This window comes from Pelecanus crispus, chromosome 2, assembly GCF_030463565.1.
Source record: "Pelecanus crispus isolate bPelCri1 chromosome 2, bPelCri1.pri, whole genome shotgun sequence".
NCBI lineage: Eukaryota > Metazoa > Chordata > Aves > Pelecaniformes > Pelecanidae > Pelecanus > Pelecanus crispus.
Genome location: NC_134644.1, coordinates 144,937,704 through 144,963,377, shown reverse-complemented (window position 1 = coordinate 144,963,377; position 25,674 = coordinate 144,937,704). Strand labels below are relative to the sequence as shown.

At 42.2% G+C, this 25,674-nt stretch overlaps 1 protein-coding gene and 1 pseudogene across 2 annotated transcripts in view; one reads left to right on the top strand and one right to left on the bottom strand.

Moving 5' to 3' along the window:
• LOC104024718 (carbonic anhydrase 13) overlaps positions 1-25,392 on the bottom strand; it is a 29,302-nt gene extending 3,910 nt beyond the window's left edge. Inside the window, exons 1-5 of one of the 2 annotated variants that reach the window (XM_075706504.1) lie at positions 25,317-25,392; positions 19,063-19,260; positions 15,499-15,617; positions 12,102-12,197; positions 11,147-11,209 (exon numbers count right to left, since the gene is read on the bottom strand). In XM_075706504.1, coding sequence (XP_075562619.1) covers positions 11,147-11,209; positions 12,102-12,197; positions 15,499-15,617; positions 19,063-19,260; positions 25,317-25,347 — 507 coding nt within the window. In that variant the 5' untranslated portion in view covers positions 25,348-25,392. The remainder of the gene's footprint in view (positions 1-11,146; positions 11,210-12,101; positions 12,198-15,498; positions 15,618-19,062; positions 19,261-25,316) is intronic. The other variant, XM_075706505.1, reaches the window with a different exon arrangement.
• Positions 7,511-9,450, top strand: LOC142593055 (uncharacterized; annotated as a pseudogene).
• Positions 25,393-25,674: the final 282 nt, after the last annotated feature.

The window sequence follows — 25,674 nt, the reverse complement described above, 5'->3', positions numbered from 1 at the left end:
CCTGTTCAGACTACCAGGCCAGAGATGCCTGTATGAAAGATGACGTTGCGAGTCTGGCTCATCGCTCTCACGCGTACAGTAGCTTATTTTTCACCCTGTGCCTCAGCAAATCAGGGAAGGAAAACTTCCCCTCATCTTTTTCACAGCTTTCCATAAACTCTGTTCTTCTCCTGTTAGCATTCTCATAGCAACAGGTTTGCCAGAAGGCAGGTTCTGTGAGGAATTAGCTTTCTCCTTGGATCTCTTACTGTATGTCGTGGTTTAGCCCCAGCCAGCAACTAAGCACCACGCAGCCGCTCGCTCACTCCCCCTACCCCGGTGGGATGGGGGAGAGAATCGGAGGAGTAAGAGTGAGAAACACTCCTGGGTTGAGATAAGAACAGTTTAATAATTGAAATAAAGTAAAATAGTAATGCTAATAGTAACAGTATAATAATGATAATAATAATAATGATATACGAAGCAAGTGATACACAATGCAATTGCTCACCACCCACCGACCGATACCCAGACAGTTCCCGAGCAGCGATCGCTGCTCCCTGGCCACCCCCCCCCAGTTTCTATACTGAGCATGACGTCATATGGTATGGAATAGCCCTTTGGGCAGTTTGGATCAACTCTTCTGGCTGTGCCCCCTCCCAGTTTCTTGTGCGCCTGGCAGAGCATGGGAAGCTGAAAATCCTTGACTGGCATCAGCAGTACTCGGCAACAACTGAAAACATCAGTGTGTTGTCAACATTCTTCTCCTACTAAATCCAAAACACAGCACTATGCCTGCTGCTAGGAAGAAAATTAACTCTATCCCAGCCGAAACCAGGACACTGTATAAAAATTATTCTTTGTCTGCTCAGTGTGGTGGTGCATCCCGCCCCCGCCTTTTCTCTCTTCAACCGCTTCACAACCTCAGGAATTCCTGCCAGACCGCGACCTTGGCTAGTGAGTTGGTCAGTTAGGTGCCCCTTAATTGTACCAGAAACTCCTACATGGCTGAAGCAGAGAGCGGTCTTCTCCTCATCAGAAATTCTTACGTGCTTGATATGGGGAGTGAGAACAATCAGTTACCCCTGACAGCTCTGAAACAGAGCAGTAATTACCAACCCGGATTGTGGCTGGGATGGAGATTTACAATGACTAAAGCCAAGCATCTCACGAGCCTATAAAACAACAGTCCTAAGTGAGGCCCTTGGAGCTCTCCTGGACTGCCGTGGGCTGCACCAGCATCTCCCTCTGAGTGGGACTCCTCTCAGAGCCAGCAAACTCTGAAAGTTTGCAGAAATTGGAGGTCCATTGCCAAAGGCCGACAGCGGACCCTGGGCTGAAACCCTTCATTCCTTGAGGCTCAACCCTTGCCTGCTGAGAAATGCCAGGACATTCGACATGAATATTTCACTGAACTTGAGGGGAGTTTTTAACAGGTATACCTTTTTTTTATACACATATATATATATATGTATGTATTAATGTCTGTGTATATGCATGTATGAATCAGTTTAAGTAGTCTGCAGACGTATGATTTAATTTCAAAGTGAGTCTTATACTGCTGCATTATCCTTATTCCTATAAACTGTTGACCAAGTCTGAGACTAAGAGTGGACCTAGCCGCACCTAGACTCCTCTCTGAGAAGGAGTTTAGAAAGCAAGGAGGTCTATTCTGAACCTCATGACTCAACGGGAGGGTCCTCCTTAACCCCTGCATACACAATCTCTCTGTGAATCATTCCAACTCGGTGTAACTTAATTTTCCTTTATGCACTTCCATGTAGTAATAGAGTGAACCTTGCCATCTTTGAATCTGTAACTAAGTCACTGTTTTGATCAGTTTTGTCTAATCACTTTGTTAATCACTGATGACTGAGTGCTATTAAAATATTACAATCAAACCCTGTGATTTTCTACAAGTAACTTCTAAACTGCTACTAAATCAAACTGTGTAAACTCACTCACTCACAATAAATTAACATAATCAGCAGGATTCACAAACATGCATTCGTGACAATTTGGTGTAGTCGGCATGATGGCAAGTAGTATCACTGATTATTTAAAAATGCATGGAATAAGTCCGAATCCCAAATTCTCAGAAGAATGGGCTTGTGATAATTGGAATGATTGGGAATCTGTGGAAAACCAGCTAAAGGTAGCCAGGGGAAATATTAAAAATGGTAAAGGAAAGGGAATCATTTGCAAAATGCTAGGCACCTGCCTAGAAGCTGCCTGCAAAGACAGGGAAAGGTTTAATAAAAGGGAGCAGCATCTAAAGGATGAAATAGAAGGCAGGAAGGCAGCAGAATTAATACTGTCCCTACGAATTGAACAACTGCAGAAACAGTTGCAGAAAGAAAAGGAGGAAAAACAAAAATTGGCAGAAAAGGTTGAGATGATGCTCATGCAAGCTCCCAATTCCCTTGACATTGTACAAATTAGGAAATTAATTTTATCCCCTGAAGAATGGGATGGAAACATATGGGGTGACCCCGATGATAACGAAATGGGGAAAGATGATTCTTTATCTCCTCCAGATGCCCCTACGTATGTAGCTAGGCCCATTATAAAAACGGAAGAAACTACTGCGCCTCGCGGTGGAGTAGGAAATCATACCCGAAAAATAACCCCATTTGATCCAATCCAAATGGCTGACCTACAAGAACGCTATGGCCATAAGCCAGGCAAAACTGAAACTGAATATTTATGGAGAGTATGTTTAACTGGGGGAGACAGAATTTTAATAAACGTGAGGAAACCAATGTATTTTGGGGCCCTGGTGATGGCCCAGATGATCCCCACTCAATAACCAGTAGAGCGGCATACTGGGCCGGTGGAATTGATATATGGGAGAGAAGAGAACCTCTAGTAATACCTATTAAATCCCTAAATGAACTTTCCACAGCTACTACAAAAGCTGTCTGCATCCAGGCCATGTATGATCGCGGCCCTCTTGACATTCCCATATCAGCAATCATGACTCATGAGACGCTAAAGCCATTAATTAAGGGAGTTCCTGCTATGCTCAAATCCTACCTCATTGCAAAATGAGATGAAGTAAGGAGGAACGCAGAGTTCAATGCCCTGTTAGACATAAGGGAGGTTGCCAATGAACAGGAAGGGGTCCTAGTGCGCAGGGATGTCCCCACCTGGGCAACATTGATGCATGACATCATAAAACATGGGCGAGAAGTGCGATGGAGTAATCAATCTGTTGAAACTGAAAACCCTAATCATAACATCAGACAAATTAAACAAACACCCCAAAATAGTTCCCAGGAACGAAAACCCATAAATCATCAACCTAGGGTTCAGAGGTGGAGAGAACTATATAATCAAGCATTGACATTAGGCATTCCAAGAGCTGTAATTCACAGACAACCTGCCAGCATTATCCAAGACCTAATTCATGCATTTCAAAGACACAACTGGAGAGAAAACATTTCCAACACTCAGATACCATCACCACCTCCAAGAGGGGGTGATAACCCTTTCCTTTCCCAAAATCCAGGATCAAAAGATGGGTAGTGCCTGGATGACAATTGGGTCTGTCCGTCCGGCAAGTGGACTCCTATCAATGGACAGATAATAATGGCCCATATATTTTAATCCCAGTTGGTCCTCAGTGACAATTAATAAAATTCCTAATAGACACGGGAGCACAAATTTCAATATTGACACAACAAGATGCTGAGAAGCTGGGTATATGACCTGGACAGCAAAGGCTTAAAATTACTGGAGTGAACAGAGCAAGTGCTATTTGTCAAACTGCAAAGGTTAATTTATGGCTCCCGGGCGAGAAATGCATGCCGTCTACCCACTTTGCAGTGAAAAATCATAACGAAAATATTTTGGGCTTTGATATTTTGAATCGCTGAGCCTGGCGTCTCCCAGACGGTAGTAGATGGTCCTTTGGTTCAAATATTAATCCTAACCCTGATAAAGATCGGGAGGCTACAGTGCATTTACTCCCTGATTCAAAAGTTACTAACATACCACAATACCCCATTTCTGTTGCGGCACGAGACAGAATTTTTAAAGTCATAGCTGATTTAGAAAAATGACAGACTATCTCCTGAACCCACTTCCCATACAATTCACCAGTCTGGCCAGTCCAAAAGCCGGATGGGAGATGGCATCTGACAATTGATTATAGGCATCTAAATGCCAACACAGCTCCGCTAATGGCTGCAGTCCCTAACATTGTGACCTTAACAGCCACACTACAAGCAGCTGCGCACCCATGGATGGCAGCGCTAGATGTGAACGATACGTTCCTTATAGTCCCCTTGCAGGAGGAGGATAAAGAAAAATTTGCTTTTACCTGGGAAGGTATACAATATACCTTTAACAGACTCCCATGGGGATATAAACACTCAGCTGCAATTGCTCACACTGTGCTTGCTGAACTGTTGCAAACAGTTACGCTTCCTCAGAATTTGAAACTATACCAATATATAGATGATATTCTAATCAGAGGAAGTTCCCCTGAGGAGGCAGGGGAAGCGGCAACAGCAGTATGGCAAAGCACTACATAAAGCAGAAGTTGAAATCCCACCTGAGAAGTTTCAGAAACCAAGCAGAGAGGTGAAGTTTTTGGGTACTTGGTGGATTGCTGGTAGTGCAACAATCCCACCAGACACCCTAAATAAAATAGAACAGTTACAGATGCCCCAATGTAGGAAAGAATTACAACAGCTTATGGGTACTTTAGGATACTGGAGAAAACATGTACCTGGATTGTCTATCATTGCTCACCCACTTTACTCACTCTTACGAAAGGGAAAACGGTGGAAATGGAATCCAGAACATGAAGAGGCAGTTAAAACTCTAATACAGGAATTAAAAACATATCAATCACTGGGACCTGTAGACCCCCACGACCCTATTATAGCAGAATGGGGTTTTGCTGAGCATGGTACTTACTGTAACCTATTCCAAACTGGCCCAGATGGACCAAAAAGACCTTTACTATTCAGCTCGAATGCATTTAAAGAGACAGAAGAGAGATGTTCTGAGTGGGAGAAGGGACTTCTTTCTTTAGTCCGAGCAGTGAAACAAGTTGAAAAAATACACCAGGAACAATCTGTACAAACCAGAGATCCATTTAATTTATTAGAAAGAATTCTAAAGGGAACTGCTCTCCCAGAAGGAGTTGCACAAAAACCTGCAGTCAGGAAGTGGTATGCCTACTTGACAGGGATTGCAGAGGAAATGAAATTAACTGAAGGACATACTAAGGTCTCCAAATTACAAATGCCTATAAATGCAGACCCATTAGCATTACAACAACCTTTCAAACCCTCACCAATTTTAGACGCACCTCCCCTCACTGAGGGAACACCAACAGAAAACATTTGGTTTACTGATGCCTCAGCAAAAAGAATAAATGGTAAATGGCAATATAAGGCTGCTGCATTAGGAAGTACCACCGGCAAACAAGTAATAGAAGAAGGTGAAGGTAGTGCACAAGTAGGAGAATTAAGGGCAGTTGTTCAAGCAGCACAAAATGGAGCAAAGGTGATATATGTAGATTCCTATACTGTGTGGGCTGGTGCCACACAATGGCTCTGTCAATGGGAATCCCTAAACTGCGAAGTAAACAGATCTCTAATTTGGAGAACTCAAGATTGGCAATTATTATTGAATATAGCCAGAAAAACTCCATTCAAGGTGGGATGGGTAAAAGCTCATGCCAAAGATAAGAAACCAGCTACAAACTGGAACCAAAAGGTAGATGAATTGGCAAAGATTAGGAAAATAGAAAGAGAGAACTCCTCAAATTCTGAGTGGTACCGGCTGGGAGAGTGGCTACATCAACAATTAGGTCACACAGGCACAGAGGCACTTTATTTTGCTGCACAAAGCAAAGGTTGGCCTCTAGACAGGAGAACTTGTAAAGCTATTCTCACAGAATGTCCTCAGCGCAAAGTAAAACTACAAGCAGATCACCCTGCTAAAGCACCCCCCCTACATATCAAGCAAGGAAAAACTCTGTGGTCTACCTGGCAGATTGATATATTGGACTGCTTAAACTTTCTGCAGGGTATCGATATATCCTCACAGGAATAGAAGTAGTCTCTGGCTTGCTTATGGCAACTAAGTGTCAAAAAGCTGATGGACGAAATACAGTACGAGGGCTGTCATCTTGGTCCTCAAGTCTACCTACTTGTGATACCATCCAAAGTGATAATGGCTCACACTTTTCATGCAAGGAGGTACAAGAATGGGCAAAACAGGAAGAAATTCAATGGATGTTTCACAGCCCATATTACCCCCAGTCAAATGGCATAGTGGAAAGAGTTAATGGCTTATAAAAAAGAAGCCTTGAACCACACAAGGCATGGTGGGATACTCGACTTTCTAAAATACTTCACCAATTAAATAACTGATATGGACCCACTGGAAGCCCCCTGAGTTGAGCATTCTTTAACGAGACCAAGCCTAATACTCCTTCTGCCGATGAAAGAAAATGCCTGATAACGTTTCAACCAGGACAACCAGTTATGGTTAATTTGCCACAACTTGGAAATGTGCCTATGACTGACTAAACCTCGTGGCACACTTGCTTGGGAAGCTATTGATAACAGTGGTACAAAACACAGAAATACTAGTAGTTGTATTTATCCTGTATCATAAAAGGGGTAACCTGTTCAGACTCTCCCCGCTGAAACAGTTTTTTCTTCTCTTTTCTCTCTCTTTTGCAGCACCCTGCAGGATGGCGAACGGAAAGGCTGTGTTCGTGTTACTATTCCAAACCCTAGCAACATTGCTCCTCTCAGCCTGTGGTCAAAGAACCACAGAATGGCCATGGTCTCAAGCAGCCCTGCAGAGAAGGACTTGGGGGTACTGGCAGATGAAAAGCTGGACATGAGCTGACAATGTGCGCTTGCAGCCCAGAAAGCCAACCGTACCCTGGGCTGCATCAAAAGCAGCGTGGCCAGCAGGTCGAGGGAGGTGATTCTGCCCCTCTACTCTGCTCTGGTGAGACCTCACCTGGAGCACTGCGTCCAGCTCTGGGGCCCTCAGCACAAGAAGGACATGGACCTGTTGGAGCGGGACCAGAAGAGGGCCACCAAAATGATCCGAGGGCTGGAGCACCTCTCCTACGAGGCCAGGCTGAGAGAGTTGGGATTGTTCAGCCTGGAGAAGAGAAGGCTGCGAGGAGACCTTATTGAGACCTTCCAATACTTAAAGGGGGCCTACAGGAAAGATAGGGAGAATCTTTTTAATAAGGCCTGTTGTGACAGGACAAGGAATAATGGATTTAAACTAAAGAAGAATAGATTTAGACTAGACATTAGAAAGAAGTTTTTTACAATGAGGGTGGTGAAGCACTGGAACAGGTTGCCCAGAGAGGTAGTGGAGGCCCCATCCCTGGCAACATTGAAGGTCAGGTTGGCTGGGGCTCTGAGCAACCTGATCTGGTTAAAGCTGTCCCTGCTCACTGCAGGGGGGTTGGGCTAGATGACCTCTAAAGGTCCCTTCCAACCCAAAGCATTCTATGATTCTATGATTCTATACCGGGAGTATGGGAATACACCCTAGTACGGGAAATTTAAACCTTTCTATTGTGGTCATGCACGGAACTGAGGTATACTTGGAAAATGAATGGAGCTGGGACAAAGATGAAGCTGATGGTAAAGTTCCTCAACTTCGTGGAATGACAGGGAAAGAAATTAAAATAGGATGCCGAATGATCAATGGGTCTGCTCATGAGAAGGCATCTCAGATTTCTGTGTACAATATCACATCAGACCCAATAGAAAAAGATACGAAACTCTGTGCCTCTGAAAGATTGGACTGTTGGTACAATTTTACCTTAGTACGACCTGTTCTCACAGTCTGCCTCTGGGCTCACCATAGCATGGGACTATCCTTTAAATTTAAAATAGACATTACTGAGCCTAGTACAGTAACATCCGTCTCAATTGTAATGGATAAGAAAACCCTATCCCCACAAATTTCTGAAATTGGACCACATATGATCAAAAATACTGGACAACAGCGAATATTATTTAACCCATCATGGTCCCTCAAATGAGTGGAACTGTCAATGCAGGTTAACATCTCTACAATTAAACCTACCTGCTCACCATTCCTAAATACATCCTATACAGGATGGTTAGCATGGTTACATGGCCAAACTCTCACCTCCCCAAAGCGAGCAAAGAGAGATGTAACCGGTGTCACAGGGACAGGATTGGGAGTCCTGAACAGTATAGATGCTGAAATACTCATAAATAAATTAAGCACAACAAGTGATTTGAACAAATGAGAACACCCCTTATAGTCTTCTCTGTCAGCATTGGGAACTAGTCAATGGCTTGCAGCTGACATACTACCTAAGTGGGAAAGAATCAATGGAAAAGACCACCAACTAATCACGGACGCACTAGGCACAGCTCAAACTAGTCTCTCTCTTGCTCTCAGTTGTATTCAAGCCCAATGGTGGACACGATCTACTGTAACGACAATTTTAAGAGAAGGTGATGAGGGCACCTTGCCCACTGAAATTCGAAATGTAATCTGGGATAATGCAACTCAATTTGAAAGAGACTTCCAGTCCTGGTGGCATCTAATCAATTTTACCTATAACCCTACCGACAGTAAAGCCACAGCTTTTGTATTAACAATACGCAATGCTTCGTATACATCATATACCCAATCATTGCGCTGGGGTTAAACCATAATGGAACTGTACTCTATCCATTAAAACATAGAATATGGGCCCAAGAAAATGGGAATAAATGGCAAACTATTGATGACAATGCATGTGTTGTACAAGAACAACAGGGATTTATTTGTGAAAGTAACACCGTTAAGGCCCAAGACGTTTGTCTCCACACTGAACAAAGTGTTTGTCATTTTGAAATACATCCCAATGAAATCCCTGAAACTGTACTTATATATGTTGGACATGGATGCATTTGTATGAGAACCCTTTGTAACTCTGTATTTGTAGATAACACCACTATAGATATATACAATCAGTCAAATACCTGTATTTGTAATTTTATTAAAATCATAGGATCTGAATTTAACTACTCAGCTCCTGTTACAACCCACCAATTGTTACAGTCTAACTATATGCCATATCAAGATCTATCACCTACCCCCACTGGAATGAATCTCACATTGGTGAGAAAACTGTTGCAACATAGTGACCTGAATCAACTGCTGAAAACAACTCAGAACAATGGACAAAAAACTGTGATTACCATCCGTCATGACACAGAAAAGATACATCATCTTCTAGAACAAGTGAAAAAAGGTGGGGAACATCACTGGTGGGATACCTTATTCAGATGGTCACCAACTGCAACAGGAATTCTGAATTGACTATTGCATCCTATTGCAATCTTACTCATTTTTACTGTATTATGTTTGCTGTTGAATATAGTTCTATATGTTAGAGTATGGAGAATAGCTAGACAGCTGACATTGTTGCCAAAACCTCCTGGCATATAAAAAACTGTTTAACCACATTTAACCAAAATTTGATAATTGAGTAAACCAACCAAAAATTTCCCTCAAAATTACAATTGGAATATGGCATTAATCTGTTTATAGGCACTGAGGCAAGGGGCAACCACACCGCCACTCTGTGGGTGAGATGGATTGACTTAGTCACGGGGTGGACTGCGGTGGTGCATCCCCCCCCGCCCCCACCGCCGCCTTTTCTCTCTTCAACCGCTTCACGACCTCAGGAATTCCTGCCAGACCGCGACCTTGGCTAGTGAGTTGGTCAGTTAGGTGCCCCTTAATTGTACCAGAAACTCCTACATGGTTGATGCGGGGAGTGAGAACAACCAGTTACCCCTGACAGCTCTGAAACAGAGCAGTAATTACTGACCTGGATTGTGGCTGGGATGGAGATTTACAATGACTAAAGCCAAGCATCTCACGAGCCTATAAACAGCAGTCCTAAGTGAGGCCCTTGGAGCTCTCCTGGACTGCCGTGGGCTGCACCAGCATCTCCCTCTGAGTGGGACTCCTCTCAGAGCCAGCAAACTCTGAAAGTTTGCAGAAATTGGAGGTCCATTGCCAAAGGCCGACAGTGGAGCCTGGGCTGAAACCCTTCATTCCTTGAGGCTCAACCCTCGCCCGTTGAGAGATGCCAGGACATTTGACGTGAATATTTCACTGAACTTGAGGGGAGTTTTTAACAGGTATACCTTTTTTTTATACACACACATATATATATGTATGTATTCATGTCTGTGTATATGCATGTATGAATCAGTTTAAGTAGTCTGTAGACGTATGATTTAATTTCAAAGTGAGTCTTATACTGCTGCATTATCCTTATTCCTATAAACTGTTGACCAAGTCTGGGACTAAGAGTGAACCCAGCTGCACCTAGACTCCTCTCTGAAAAGGAGTTTAGAAAGCAGGGGGGTCTATTCTGAACCTCATGACTCAACGGGAGGGTCCTCCTTATCCCCTGCATTCATGATCTCTCTCACTCGAGTGTAACCTAATTTTCTTTTGTGCACTTCTTCCATGTACTAGATATAAATACACACACACACATTATCCTTATTCACATAAACCGTTGACCAAGTCTGAGACTAAGAGTGGACCTAGCCGCACCTAGACTCCTCTCTGAAAAGGAGTTTGGAAAGCAAGGGGCGTCTATTCTGAACCTCATGACTCAACGGGAGGGTCCTCCTTATTCCCTGCATACACAATCTCTCTGCGAATCATTCCGACTCAGTGTAACTTAATTTTCCTTTATGCACTTTCATGTAGTAATAGAGTGAACCTTGCCATCTTCGAACCTGTAACTAAGTCACTGTTTTGATCAATTTTGTCTAATCACTTTGTTAATCACTGATGACTGAGTACTATTAAAATATTACAATCAAACCCTGTGATTTGCTACAAGTAACTTCTAAACTGCTACTAAATCAAACTGTGTAAACTCACTCACTCACAATAAATTAACATAATCAGCAGGATTCACAAACCTGCATTTGTGACACTCACTTTTTAACTTTCCTAACAAGAATGCTCCTAAACTGTCCCAAATCAAGAGTTAGATATGGATAGCTATGAAACTAGGGAACATGAAGGTGAAGGAAGTAGCAGCCAGGTTACCAAAAAAACCAAAACAACAAAAGCAACCACCAGTATTAGTATTCTTTTAGAAGCATTTGTTCACCTTGATTCTGATGGTGTCCAAGCGGTCAGTAATCTTCTTCAGCTGAGGGTTGCATTCACCATTCTATTAACACCAGAGAAAAGAAAGAAATAATTGAGCTCCAGAGAAAAATATCAAAAATAAATGATCAAAAAGTAAATGAATACTGAAACTATTTTATATAGCTTTACTTAAGTGAAATTTAAATTGCTTATAACAGTGAAAACATCATTGTTAAGTATCCCAAGCGGAATCTGTGTGCTAAGAAATCCAGTGAAACTTGCCTTAAATAATTATAATGTAAACTGGAAAGACAGAATTACTGAAGCAGTTCTTTGCAACTGCTGCATGTAATGGCTCACAGACTGCGCCAGCACCAGCACTAGCTGTGCCCAGGAAGCTGTGGCAGCCAAGCAGAAACCACAGATTTGACCAAAGCCTTATCCTTTGTCATGGATTTTGTGAATTCTCCATCTGCTTCCGCATACAGAAGTCAATGAAGCTGTTGCAAGAGTTGAATTTCATCTTAGAATTGGTGCAGGAGGCAAAGAGGTATATAACAATTGCAAGGAAATTCTCCAGATTCTGGGTTTTCCTTTTTCATTTTTCAGAAGAAACTCAGAAACAAACCATTAAAGAAGCATTCAAAACAAATCAAATTGCCGTTGTTAGTCAAGCACAAGTTATCGGATCCATATAGAGGCAGCTGAATTAAGTTCCACATCTTATGTTGTACAGGATTGCAGACTAGGCAAACTGAAGAGCCTTGCTGTCTTGAAAAATCTATTAATCTGGTATTTTTAACCTTCAAGCAAGCACAGCTTTCTATATTGGAAAGTAAGCAGTATGAAGGAAACAGTATAATTTAATGCCCACATAAAACAATTATGTCTTTTGCAATAATTATACTGTCGCCATTATCCCTTTGGGTTTATAATGCAGATTTATTAGGAGGGCCGAGACATTTTTTTCTTACCTTCAGAAATACAGCCATGACTGCTAATCCATCTGACTGACGAGCTGCCTCAACAAAACTGGAATACTTTTCTGAGTTCCAGTGGACCACGTGAAGCTGAAAAGCAAGAGACACAGACAGCATCAACTCCCGCTGAACTCAAATGGTCACAAATTAATATTACAACTTTACTGGTTTTGACACTCTACTTCACTCTTCTGTATTCAGAGCCATTCAGTTTTCTAAATGCAATTATTTTTTGAAATTGGTAAATATATAGTTCACACAAATGGCACAAAGCATTTCCAGTGGCTGGGATTATTCAAAATTTAGCAGCAATTGGCACACTGCAGTGCCTGGCAAACTGCTGTCGGGTCCCCAGATTTTGAACAGAGAAGCTAAGACAAGATATCCTATGGTTATATAACTACAGCTTTTAAATCCATTTTTAGTACAGCTGATTTTGAAAAGTGATTGAAAATCATGAGAATGTTATTAGTTGCTCCTCTTTTTCCTTAATCAAGCTTTCAGTAACATTAATCAGCCACAGGAATAGCTAGAAAACAGGCAGAGAAACACACACTAAACTTGCAGTGACCCCTTTCCCTTGTTTAGTTTAAGCTGAACATCAAAATTTCATTTTTGATACTTTCCAAACATCATTTTCTATGATTACCAGTAGTTAGGCACTTACAAGCAGCTTGATTATCTCAGGTTTGAGCGTTTGCATTTCCAGCATGCATTTTTCTGGAACTGTCCTGTGGTAGTTGCTTAAGCACCTTAAAGACACCACCTAGCCAGGTGGGGAAAGCCTGTGATGTCTACCCCCACACCACCTCAGTCCCTTCTGCTACGCCAGGTTTTCTAAATCCTGGCCATGCTCCCGGCGGGAGCTCCTGGTTCCTGGGAAGCGCCAGGACATTCCAGCCTTGAGCAACGGTCCGACTCCCAAATTGGAGAGAGCACAAACACTCACACAGAGCTTAAGACTAAGTACTTCACAAACATTAATTACTCTCACAAGTCCTCAGTGGATTAGTAAATCTTACTACCCATAGTTTTAAGATAAGGAAAAAGAGGCTCAGAAGTAGGGCATAGGATTGGCTTTTCTAAAATTGGTGACCATCTTTTCAGACTTTGAACTTTATTCTGTAGGAGTGCTGAAAAGCAGCTCCACTGAATGACAAACTGGGATGAACCCTTGAAAAAAAAGGCTTGTTTTTGGAATACAGAACTTCAAGACCTCTAAAGTAAGAGCAATTTAGGAAAGCTGGAACTTATCTTTAAAGGCTTTTTATGGGGAGCAACATAGCTGCATGATTGAAATAGGGACCTACAAGTGTGAAGATTTTGATTCTAAATCTCAATCCTTGCCTAACCTCTATGAGTTTTAATTTTCCATATCTGTAAAACAGAGCTGTTACTTGGTGTTACACGGTGTAATTAATGTTAAGCATTTGGACTCTAAAGTGCTGAAACGTGACTTCCAGCAAGTAAGGAATCCCACTGAAATCAATAATAATACATGTATGCTCACGATGAAACAGATGCTGGCTCACAGCTTCAGAGATCCTTGAAGGAAAGTTGCTAAAAATATTATAAATTAAACCGGGAGGAGAACACAGTCCACTAAACCATTCTCTGGTGCATTAGTATCCTGGAGCTCATAGTGCCTGCATCACTCACTATTGTAAGTTCACAAAAGCTATATTGAACAACTTTTAAACAATTGCATTTTTACATACACAGAAAGGAAACAGATACTCTCAGTCAGAATTGACTTTTATTGTGGATTTTAAAAAGAGCAAAAAATGAACAAAGAACAAAAAGCAAAACTCCCGCAACTAAATAAAGCCCACTCCCACTCCCTCATAGCTTTGCCAAAAAACCCCAAACCAACCCCCCTAAAAACCAAAACCCCCAAACAAACAGAGCTGTGAAACACTTTTGGGTACAGCCCCATTCTCAACGGCTTGTGACTTCTCTTTAAGGAATATATCCCGTCTTACCACCGCTCTGTCACTGCAGCTTGTGAAGAGACCTTGATCAGACCATACGTTGTCACAAAGAATGCAGCCATGGATCCCTTCTGCTTCCCGGTGGGCTTAGGGGGCTGAACCTTGCAGTCTTCTTTACCTGTACACTACTTATTTCTTCGACTCAGTCGATGCTTTTTCTTGAAATCTTAAACGTCTTCCTTATGAAGGTGAGCACTGAAATCATCTTCATGTCTCCTTCTGAGGTATTTGCTTTTGTGTGAACAGTGCTCAGAAGCCTTGATCTGAATTCTGGGTTTCTTATCCCAAAGCCAAAGTGACATCTAGAGAGCTTCTTGTAGAGGGTTACCCAACCAACAGGTAACGGAAAGGTTTTTAGACTGGCTAGAAATTCGGAGATATTTTCTCCTTCCATTTGGTTTCTTAGATGGGAAACATATATATATTTTCTCAGCTAGAAATTTGGTTTTGGTATTTAATGGTTTTAAAGCACCTCTATTAATTCTTTATATTCCATCTCACCTGGTTCCTGTGGAAAACATAAGCCTTTAAACACTGCAAATGTCACTTTTCCCCATTAGTGTTAGAAAACTGATTTTTTTTTTTCTGACCACTATCTCTTATAGCATTTCCAGTAAAATCTGATCACACCACTGTGCATACATTTCATTTTTTTTTCTTCTTTAGTATTATGTCTCTTATTTGTCCATTACCGTTTATTTTTATACTCTTTACTTCTTTTTAACCCCAGAAAACTCTTCCACTGTCTGAACTATGTGTTGTTAAAGATCTCAGTCTCATCAAAACAGTCCACGTTACTTCCATTTGCAAAGAGGAATCGGATACTGCATATTTTTACTGTAGACTACTCAAATGCACGGAAAGAGACAGAGCAGGAGCAAACTCTCCATGCCAGAGCAGACGGTGCATTTCTCCCTGTGGCACGCTGCCTCCACTGAAACACAGTACCTCCACAGACAGCAGGCACCTCACCGGTATTAAGGTGCAGTTCTCAAAGTCATAGCCATCACATTGCTAAATGCAACACTCCTAAGTCTTGCATAAACTTTAGACTGCACAGGCCCCAAATCAAATAATTCTGTGGTTTGTAACTGAAGCTGACCTTGAAAATATTCTCCAAGGAAGAGACAGTGAAAGACAAAGTTTAAAATAACTCTTGAACACTAAATCTTGCTCTTATCAAGCTCTTGTCTTCTGTACTCCTTTTTTAATCTCTCCAAAGCTTTCAAATAGGTTCTCCTTTGAGAAAGGACCAAACATACAACACTGCAGGAAGACCGCTTGTCTTTCGATAACGTGTGGAGAGAATGCAAAGCGGGCAGAGGAGGGGCAACATTATTCTTACAATGGAAAACTAGTCACAAGCTTAGAGGTACGGATGACTCCATGTAAAGCCTTACCTCTGCCGCGTACTTCATCCCATCCACCGCGTGCTCGGAGCCGGCTTCGTCATTGGACCCCCAATGGAAGTGAATCTGGCGCAGCCTGTAGGTCCCGCTGAGCGGCCCCCCGGTCAGCACTGGAAACCCAAGCAGAGGAAAAGGCTTCACTGCAGGAACAGGAGCTGCTACCCACATCCTCTAACCTCACACCAGACTTCAGTCTTCGGACAGTCCCCTACTCTTTCTCAAAAGCTGTCTCAGATGGCTTCCCATTTCTTTGAAGTCCTACAGAAACCCCCACTTGTCCAGGATACGACTTTCAAAATTGCATTTATGTGTAGATTAGTGGGTTGGCCCACTAAGGGGTATGTTGTTATCACCAGGTCTGTCTTGTTACGGGCTGGAGATTTCTCAGAAGATGGTTTGCAAGTGGTTTCCTCTCTTGAATGTATTTAAAAGAATCACTGAGAAATTAAGCTTAAAATATAGGTTTTATGAATAAAGGGGAGGATCAGAAAAATATAATGTGAACAGAATTTCTTCTCCTCTCTGAAATTTGGAGGAAAGTAGCGGGAGCTTAAAAAAATTTTCAAGGCTCTTCCCTTCATTTGCAGCTAGATCCAGTTACATCAGATTGAAGTCTGAGAAAAAGGAGCATATATTAACATAAAAAAAATCAAGCCAACCCTACATATGCATTGTACAACTGCAATATTACTGACACTTAATTAGCCATTTATTTCAACTTCACACGCATATGGGTGGGCTGTTCATTATTTTGCTTTTGCAAGTGCTCGTCTTTTGCTAATCAGTCGGAACCAAAACATCTCTGCACAGAGACTTCAATGTGGATCACACTCAGAAAGTTTCCTTATTCACCGCAAAACAAATAACCCCACTCTCCTGCCTCCATATCTCCTCTGAGGGTTTGGGAATTGCTCTGGGCTGGTTTACTGGCTCATTATAGAGATTTCAAGGGGAAAGGATGGGAGCTTTAACCAGATGGTTTTTAAATTAAGAGCACCGGGGAGGACAATAGTCATTTTTTCTCTCTGCTAGGTTTAGTCCAAAACCTAAACTTTGTTAGGAACAAAATACTACCAAATAAAGATAAAAGAAGAATTTCTTTAGTTGCCTATCTGCTAACACAAGTAGCCTGGCTAATGAAAAGGAACCGGAACTGTTTATCTGTGGGGAAAAATATTTGACCTCCTTAAAATTTCAACTCAAAACCACGCTTTTGCAGGGCCTATAAACCTAGTGAACAAAGGGGATGGGGAAGCGGCACTCCTAAAACAAACTCCTTCTTTCAAGGACTGAAAACTTGGAGGTAAATGATCCTAGAAATGTGTACAGATTGGTGTTCTAACTGGCTGAGGGAAAACAATTACGTAGAAATACACCAGCATTCAATGAATTATTTCTGCTGAAAAATGTGGAAAATGGCCTGATGATGTATTTGTATCACATCATACAGTGATGGTAAAACCCTTCCATTCCAGCAGCAATTAAGGAAGAGGTTAGTCAGAAGCGATTTAAGGCAAATATCAGTATCTCAAAGTTTGAAAAGAGTTGGAAGATGACATCTTTGAAACATCAGTAGACCAATTTCAGAGAATGGAGCTAATGTGGTACCAAAGAGATAAACAGAATTACACAAACAGTTACAGACTTGACAGCCCAGTTTCAATGCTGACCAAAGTGAAGAAATAGTTCATATGGAAGTCAGTTAATAATGTATTAAAAGCTGCTAATGTATTTAGTACCAATTAATTTGATTTTTTTTTTTTCATAAAACCACCACATGGCAGGAGTGCTTACTTCACAGGGGTGCCCCAGAGGCCAAATTTTGGCCCTAGAAAATTCAGTATTTTTTGATCAATGACCTGAAAGAAAACAAAAACATTACTGATAAAGTTTGTCAGTGACAAGTATTAGGGAAAATAGTGAATAACTCAGTTTATGGATACAGAAGGATTTGAATTCTTTGATAAATAAGGCATGATAATAGCCAAAATATAAAGCCATGTATGTGGACTGAAGAATCCAGTCCATACATGGAAGATACATAGTCTCCTGAAGGAGACTGGGGATTACATTTGTTAATTATCTGATCAACATCTGTCAGTGCTTTGCCGTGACATGAACTATATCCTTGGATACATGGTCTGAGGAAAGCAGTAAGAAGAGGATCACATTACCACTGCTTCGGTACCATTGTACGCCTACAGAAATAGTATGTTCAGGCCCTGTCATTTCATGGATGGAGTTCGAAAGTGGAAGACGTTATTGGTGTATTCATATTCATATTTATTACCTTTTTTTTTTTTAAAAAAAAAGGCGCTTAAAGGCTGAGTTGATCTAACTCACACCAGAAATAAAGTGTGATTTTGAGTTTTTTAATTGTGAGGGTAATTAACAATTAGAACAACTTACCAAAGGCTGTGGTAGGTTCGTCATCGCTGGAAATTTTGAAATCAAGATTGTATGTTTTTCTAATAGATGTGCTTTTGTTCACCAGCGCCTACTAGGCTTGAAGCAGAGATTAATTCTGGGAAGTCCCATGGCATCTGACACAGACAGGGTCAGACCAGATCACTGACGGTCAGCTGATGGCTTTCAGGCAACATCCAGTGTTGCTTGTATCAACAGGAAATTTAAGAATTAAACTAAGACTGTCCAGGAAAGCAAAGTATGATGTTGTCTCCATCTAGGTCTCTCCCTGTTGCCACTATAAGCCAATAGTTCCTTGGGACTAATGGATGGGACGATCACAAATTAGTCCCCCTTTGGCTTTGACCCTTGTGAATGCACCATATGGGCTTGGATCCTCAGCTAAGCCTCATGCAACCACAAGAGGGTTTTATTGCTCGTAGAAACTGCACTCCTACAGTTTCAAGGGGAGGTGTGCTAGCTTGCCTACCACCCAAGAGAAGGTTTTAAAGATGAAATCACTAACATTACGAAGACTATGGTAAACCAGAGAACTTCTGAATAAGAATTATTGCTTGCAAAATGGGAAGCTACATACTCCTAGAAAAGACTGGGGCAGTAACACTTGTCAGAGAAGAAAAGGGATCACTTGGGATATATTTCATTTGTTGTGTATTGGCTCTTTGCTGATGCAAGAAGTCCAAGTATGGATTGTGAAAGGGAAAAATATATATAACCAAACCTGCAGCTAAAGTCAGATAAGAGACTTGAGCGATTCAGTTGGAATGAACCTGTAATGAGACACAAAGGATTCATCTGCAGTGAGAGAGAGCAGCATTTGAAAAATTGTACACAACACTGTTCAAACAGGGGGGCTGGCGCTATCTAGCTGGTTGGGGTGGATCAAACCATCCCTGTGAAAAGGGAATCCTATCACTTTCTGAGAAATACAACCTCAAACTCATGTCCAAATATGTTCCCACATTGTATCATGGTGAAAGACAGGGAAGAAAGGAATGTCTGATCTGGAGGAGCAAAGCCTTACTGTTTATGAGGAGTTCACACCCGGCAGTGAGACATGCTCAGGCTGTATGCACTCTATTCAGGAAACGGTGGAAAAAGACACAGTGCAACAGGAAAGGAACAAACCTGATTTGTTCACGGTGTCATCAAACTCAACACTGGTGGAGTGCCCGTTGTTAAGGATGATTTTAGCAGAAGCCGGATCGTAATTGGGATTTAGAGGACGGAGAGAGGGATCATACTTGGTTTCCTCAGTTTTGATGTCAATGGGTGACTGACGGTCTCCATTAGCGACAGGAAAAACCTCCTTCCAGTGGGCAGGCCCTGCAACACATTGGACGAGAAGTCTGAAATGATGACAGTGCCCTGCTTCATATGAAAGAAGACTCTCCTTGAATTGTTCTTGTTTGCATCTTTTAAATTCAAAAAGGGTGCATCAGAAAAACACAGATCAAAATTTTCAGCTACTTTTGCTGCACCACATTGCACCAGCAGCTCTCAGGACTCCTTTATCTACCTTGCATGGTGTATCTAACTGTATCTGGATTTTGAACAAGGCCATATGCAGTAGGTAGATATTTAATTATTCACAGTTAAGACTCAACTATGCACAAGACATATCCAACGAATGCTCCTTCAAATCAAGCATCCTGTATCCAACAGGCACTATGCCCCAATAAATATTTGACATGCCATTTTTGCCTAAAATAATGTCTCATTATGTCTTTAAGGATTACCTCTTATCTACCCAAAATACCTGCTTTAAGTATTTTTTATACCTTAGTCATTGGCTCCAAAAGACCTAAGAAAACATCTTCTACCGACTAAGCTGAATGAGATGGGGAGATGTCAAAAATTATAAAAAGGCTGAGTGGTGCGTGGGCTCTCCTGGGGCCTGATGGCAGTGCCTGTAACCTAAGCATTGCTGCACAACTGATCACCTCCTCCCAACCCATCAACCCTGCAAACTAGCTGTCACAACACAAGACAGAGTGTCACCCTTTAACCATAAAGTCTGCACACACATACACACACTAGTATAGCGCTAACAAAATCAGCAAAGAACAGGAAAACTCAGGACAGTGGTGCCTGCACGAGGTTTGGATTTCTACTACCTCCTGCTGACAAATTAGAGTAATCTTTCAGACACACACTTGCACCACCATTCACCAGAGTTAGCTAGAACTTAAAACACTGAAGAAGCTGTTAATCAATACTAGTGATCTCAAGTTAACCTTCCTCTCTCCATGCAAGGTAAGCCAAAAGTCAGCTGAAAAGCATTGTCTCTGTAAATCAACAATATGGACATGAGAAAAATGGCAAATGTAATTCTAAACTAGAAAGAAAAGCTTCATTGATGTGTGAGGTGTCTGTTCTTATCTACTACACATGAGAGAGTCCTCATTAAGAATATATGTGCCATTGTTGAATGATATCGGAATAATAAACAATGCAGAAAGAGGCCATAGAAGAAAAATAGGAACACTAAGTTGCTTGGGGAATATGTTCTATAAGGTAAAGACAGCAAACAAGGTTTAGGATGGAAAAGAGAATAAGGTAAGGGAAAAGGAAAAAGGGAAAAGGGCTAATGATCTTTCAGGATTATAAAGAGCATAGCACTTGTTTTTCCTCCAGGCTTATCATGAGTGAGAAGCATAATAAATCAACTAAGAGAGCCTGAATAGAAGAAAAACTTAAATATGAGTATCAGAACCTGATCTTGTAAAATCTGCATCACTGGAAAGCTCCTAACTCCCTATACTGAAGGTAACTGATCTCAGTCTAAAAATCAGCCTGTTGGTTTGGGTCTTTCTGGATGGCTTAGCACTCAAACAAACATGATGACAAAAAAAGGATTAAAATGTATTATGCTGTGATTAATAGCCTAACATCAAAAGTTGTCAGATTGTTTTCTCTCCTTGACTTCAATAGAAGTGAACAAAGCTCAGAAACTCACAGGTGCTCAAATAACCCAAGCGCCCCAGCAGTAAATCAGGACGGAAGCGTCCCACGGCGCCGTGGGGAAGCAGCTCGCACAGCCACCTGCGCAGAGCCTGACTCTCCTCTGAGCAGCACCGAAAAATGGAAGAGGGAAGGCGTAGCTTGTCAAGACCAGCCTAAGAATTAAACCTCAGGCAGAAAAAAGGCAAGGGCCTTCAGCCTTGAATTTGTTAAAAAGTCCTTTTGTTAATGACTTCATTAACTAAACTCATTAAGCAAACAGTTTCTAAGGCAGAAGATAAAAATCCTAGTGGTTTGAAATATAAAGATGTTTAAACTTAATTCTCACTTCACAAATGGTCATCAAAGCTATTCAATACTTTCATTACATACAGTTTAGCATGTGATATAATTTTAATTGTGTTTAGATGCTAGTACCTTGTAGTTAGAGATGCAATGCACAATTTTATCAATTGAAGAAGCACCACTCCATCATGTATACCTAACTAACTGCTGTGATTTAGGATGCTTAGAAAAAGCTTCTGGCTAGTTAATTTTAATGCTTAGGATATTCCTAAGCTGAGGAAAGGCAAAATATATTTATGTGCTTAACTACTTGGTCCTATTGCTCCATCTCAGCACTAACTATAGCTATTGTACAGTAAATAATATAAATGATTTGCATTCATAAATAAGATGAATGTGCCAAAAAGAGGATCCAAGGCTGTGATTCTTGCATTAGCTAATTATTCCACAATAAACTTCAGTTCTAAAAAGACATTGTACCTGCTTTTGTACTTGTCCTTAGCTCGGATGACCAAAATCATCTTTTGCTTTGGTGGTTACACATCTGTCAGTAACACAAGACTGCCAGAAGTCTGACCTTTCAAAATATACAGGAAAATATCAAAAGACTTCAGCTCATTTTGTACCACTTGGTTATATCAAGTGGTATTCCTTACAAGATTATCTACCAGCAGTCTAATACAATTACCGTACCCTTGCCGCTCTATGAAAACTGTGGCTCAATTCATTACTACGGACCCCATCCCAAAGCAAACTTTGTGTATGACTGTTGGAAAATAAGTCATTACAGTTGGAAGAGATGCTCAAATGTATGTCATACAGTCAGATCCAAGCCAGTGGGATCTCCAGGGTGAAAACGTCTTCTGAATTTGGACCTGAATTATATGCCTCTGTCTCAACATAATGTACAGTTTAATTTTCTAGATATGTACTTTAAGACATACCCAGGAAAGTGTAACTCACCAATTCACCTCCCTTAGTTTTTTAATTTACTGAAGGAACTTGATTAAATATATCAATTTTTGAACTTACGAAATCCCCTCCTGTTGATGGAAAAACGTTCTTTTGCTAGAGGAGATTACCAAGTAGCTCTTAACAATCAAAGCCATTGTGACCAAGATTTAGGACAAAAACCTGAATGGTCTGCTCTGAAGATTGCATGCCTTTATTTTGGACACAGAGTTACCAAATGCAATGCACACTGCTGTCACTTTTAGATTAGACTATCGCTACTTATAGTACCCGCCAGCATTGCACACATTCAATTCATGAACTAGATCTCATAAGGAAGGCAGTTACGAGTTTGTCAGGAAATGTAACTCGCTATGCACCTAACAGCAGTGCTTTGTTACCCAGCTAGAGTTAAAGGTGATGAGTTTCATCAAAAGCCTAGACTAACTCGAAACAAGCCTAGCGGAGACATCTCAGGATATGGTTCAGTTGCAGCGAGCCTCTACACTTGCATAAATAGAGTAGGCACAGGTGAAAAACTGGATTCTTTTTTGGACGGTTTGCTATTATATACAGAAAGTTTATTAGTTTAGTATGGTCTGTCCTTTGCAGGATCAGATCCTCATTTATTCCTACAGAGAAGCCATTGCCCAGTTTATCATACACAAAATACTTAAATTTATACATCAAGTTAGGTTTGCAAGTAATGCAGTTGCGTAGTAGGTTACAATAAGAATAGCTCTAATAAAAACAATTGTAAATTCATAATGGATAACATTAAGTGTTGTTTTTTAAAGCAGACAGCAAAATTATGCAATTATTCTTAGGGAGAAAAAATAGTGTAAGGAATTCATATCCTTTTTTTATTTATAAAACACCTCCGTGTTATAGTTGTAACTACACCAAGAGACATTTTTGCAGTAAAACACAATATATGTAAGTATTTTTCATATATTTTATTAAGCAAACAGTAAACTAAAGGCAATTGATTCTCAATTTGTCTTTTAACTAAGGCAATTCCCCTGTTAACTAAGGGGACTGTTTCTGTGAAGGGGTGAGAACATCTCTCTCTCCACAGGAACCTTGAGCAGCTAAGAAAAGCATGCATGATGCCACACTGAAGCCAGTTTTCAAGTTCTCAGTATTACACCTCCACACATAAGCACCATCAAAACTGTGAGGCAAGAACAGTGGCAAGAAAGCAAAGGCCAAGGTTTGCATAGAAATAAAATAATGCCTCTTTGCATTTCAGAAATATGTGCATCAAAGCAGGGGAGAACATTTAATTCTGTGTATACCAGTCAGACCATGTCCTTATACATAGATATACCATATATGCAGACATGTATGTGTAATATTTGACAGTCTACTTTATGCACACAATGATTTATGTTGTGGTTATTATTGCTAAGGGGCAAATGAATTTTCACCCGGTTTAAAAAAAAAAATAGTGCTTTTATCACTGCAAGTAACAAATGCAGAACTCAGAGTGAATGCAGACATCTTTCCAACTCTTTATGAAATCAACTTTAATATACGACTGCACCCAATTTAATTCATTTCACTTTGTTGCTACCTCCTTAGTTGCAAAAGCTAATCTTACTCTGAGGGAAACTATTCAAGGCCATGCAGGGCAACAAAATTTTTCAAGAATTAGAGCAATCTCCTGCATCTGCTGTTCAGCAAAAAAAGAAGCAAGCAAAACCAATAAAATAAATGCATAAAAAGAGAAAAAGCTTGAGAAATAAAACTGATGCTATGGAACAGCAGTGAGTGTTGGATATCCATGCCTCTCACCGTGAGTCACCTGGGACAAGCAGGGGGAAGGGGATGGACTGATGAGGAACTATGCACCCCAGCTGCTCAGGGCTCCAAGAGAAGAGAGAGAAAGCCACACTCCACCCCAAGTATGTTATCAGCCAGTAAACAGAGTTTTATAGGAGGAACGGGGCCCCAGGCAAGGTCCAGGGCCACCCCGATAGAAATTCTGCTACCCTCCCCTTCCTAGAAGTTAAGAATAGCAAAGGAGGAGGGATAGGATAAGGGAGGGAAAGTGGGCTTCTTATCTGGATGGTGCAGGTGAAGTCCACAGCACTGTTGGAAAACATATGGAGAAACAAATTTGAAAAACAAGACCAATTTACGTCTTCAGGGGAGGGGTAGAATAGACTGCACAACTGTAGATAACACGCCTAATCATTGCAACATCGCGGCGATCCACCACCACCCAGTTTTTCAGGAAAAGTATATCCATCCAGAAAAGACTGAACAAAAGGACCAGGCAGGAAAGGTAGTGCTTGCGCATACAGTATTCCAAACTCCAAGTAATAATATGAATGAAGCATACTCCTATAGGCATTAGCATATGCAAATATATAGCTTTCTCCTTTTACTACCAAGGTGTTTTGTTTCTCTGTGTGTTATAACAGGCAACGTAAGTTATTCCGTTTACTTTATCAGAGCTGACTCTCCAATTTACAAAAGCACTTTCATTTCTACTCGCATGACTTGTGAGCCGGTCTGCGCACAGGAGCAGCGTTTGCATGACTTACAATGCAAAACAGAGGAAAGTCTGTGAGCTTGCTGACGAGCACATCTCGGCACTTCAAAGACCGACAAGATTAAGGAACCCGTGAAACACCTGAAATCCCAAAGCATCTCCTCTTAGGTGCATAGTTGTACGTTCGAGGAACCGTTTCTAGCACCTAGCATTTCCCACCGCGTAACAGAAGCAGAATACAGCCGGAGTCGCAAAGGCACTGCCGGTACAGCAGCTCCGCTCAGTGTGACCGTCTAATAAATACTCGCTACGTACACACAAGTGATCAACTAGGCGAGCAAACGAAATCCCTACAGCGAACGAGACAGACCAATTTTTCCAACTCGGCGCCAGCCCCCGACCCGACTCCGGCAGGCGATGCTGCACGCCCCAAGCACCTCTCTCAGCAGCCAGCCTTGCATCACTTCGAGACAAAAATCCGCTCGGTCTCACGCTGCAGAGCCTCGACAGCATCTCGGCTCGTTCAGCGTCCCCGGGGGCTCGGGAGCTGCCGGAGCCCGCTGCGGGAGCTGCCCTCGGGGGCGCCTCCCCCCGCCGCGGCGGCAGCGGCCGCCCCGACGGCCCCGCGGGGAGCCCCCCCCCGGGGAGCGCCGCGGCCCACCCCGGCCCGCCGCCCCCCTACCGTTGTGCTCGTCGTATCCCCAGTGCAGCATGGCTCCGCGCTCCGGGACGGGACGGGACGGGCTGCGACGGGAGAGGCGGCCGCGCCGTCACCGCCGCCCGCTTTGAAGGCGACGGGCGGCGACGCCCCGATGCTCGGGCGCCGATAAGGAGCCTGCGGCGCTCCGCGCCCGCGCAGCCCGGCCCCGGCCCCTCCGTGCCGCGTCTCCCCCCGGCCCCCCGCCGCACAGCGTCCCCGCAGCGCAGCGCAGCGCAGCCCCGGCGGGGCGGCCCGGGGGGCAGCGGCGGTGCCGCCTCGCGAGGGACGGCTCCAAGAGAGCGAAGCTGTGACCCCGCCGCCCTCCCGCAAGCGCCACGAG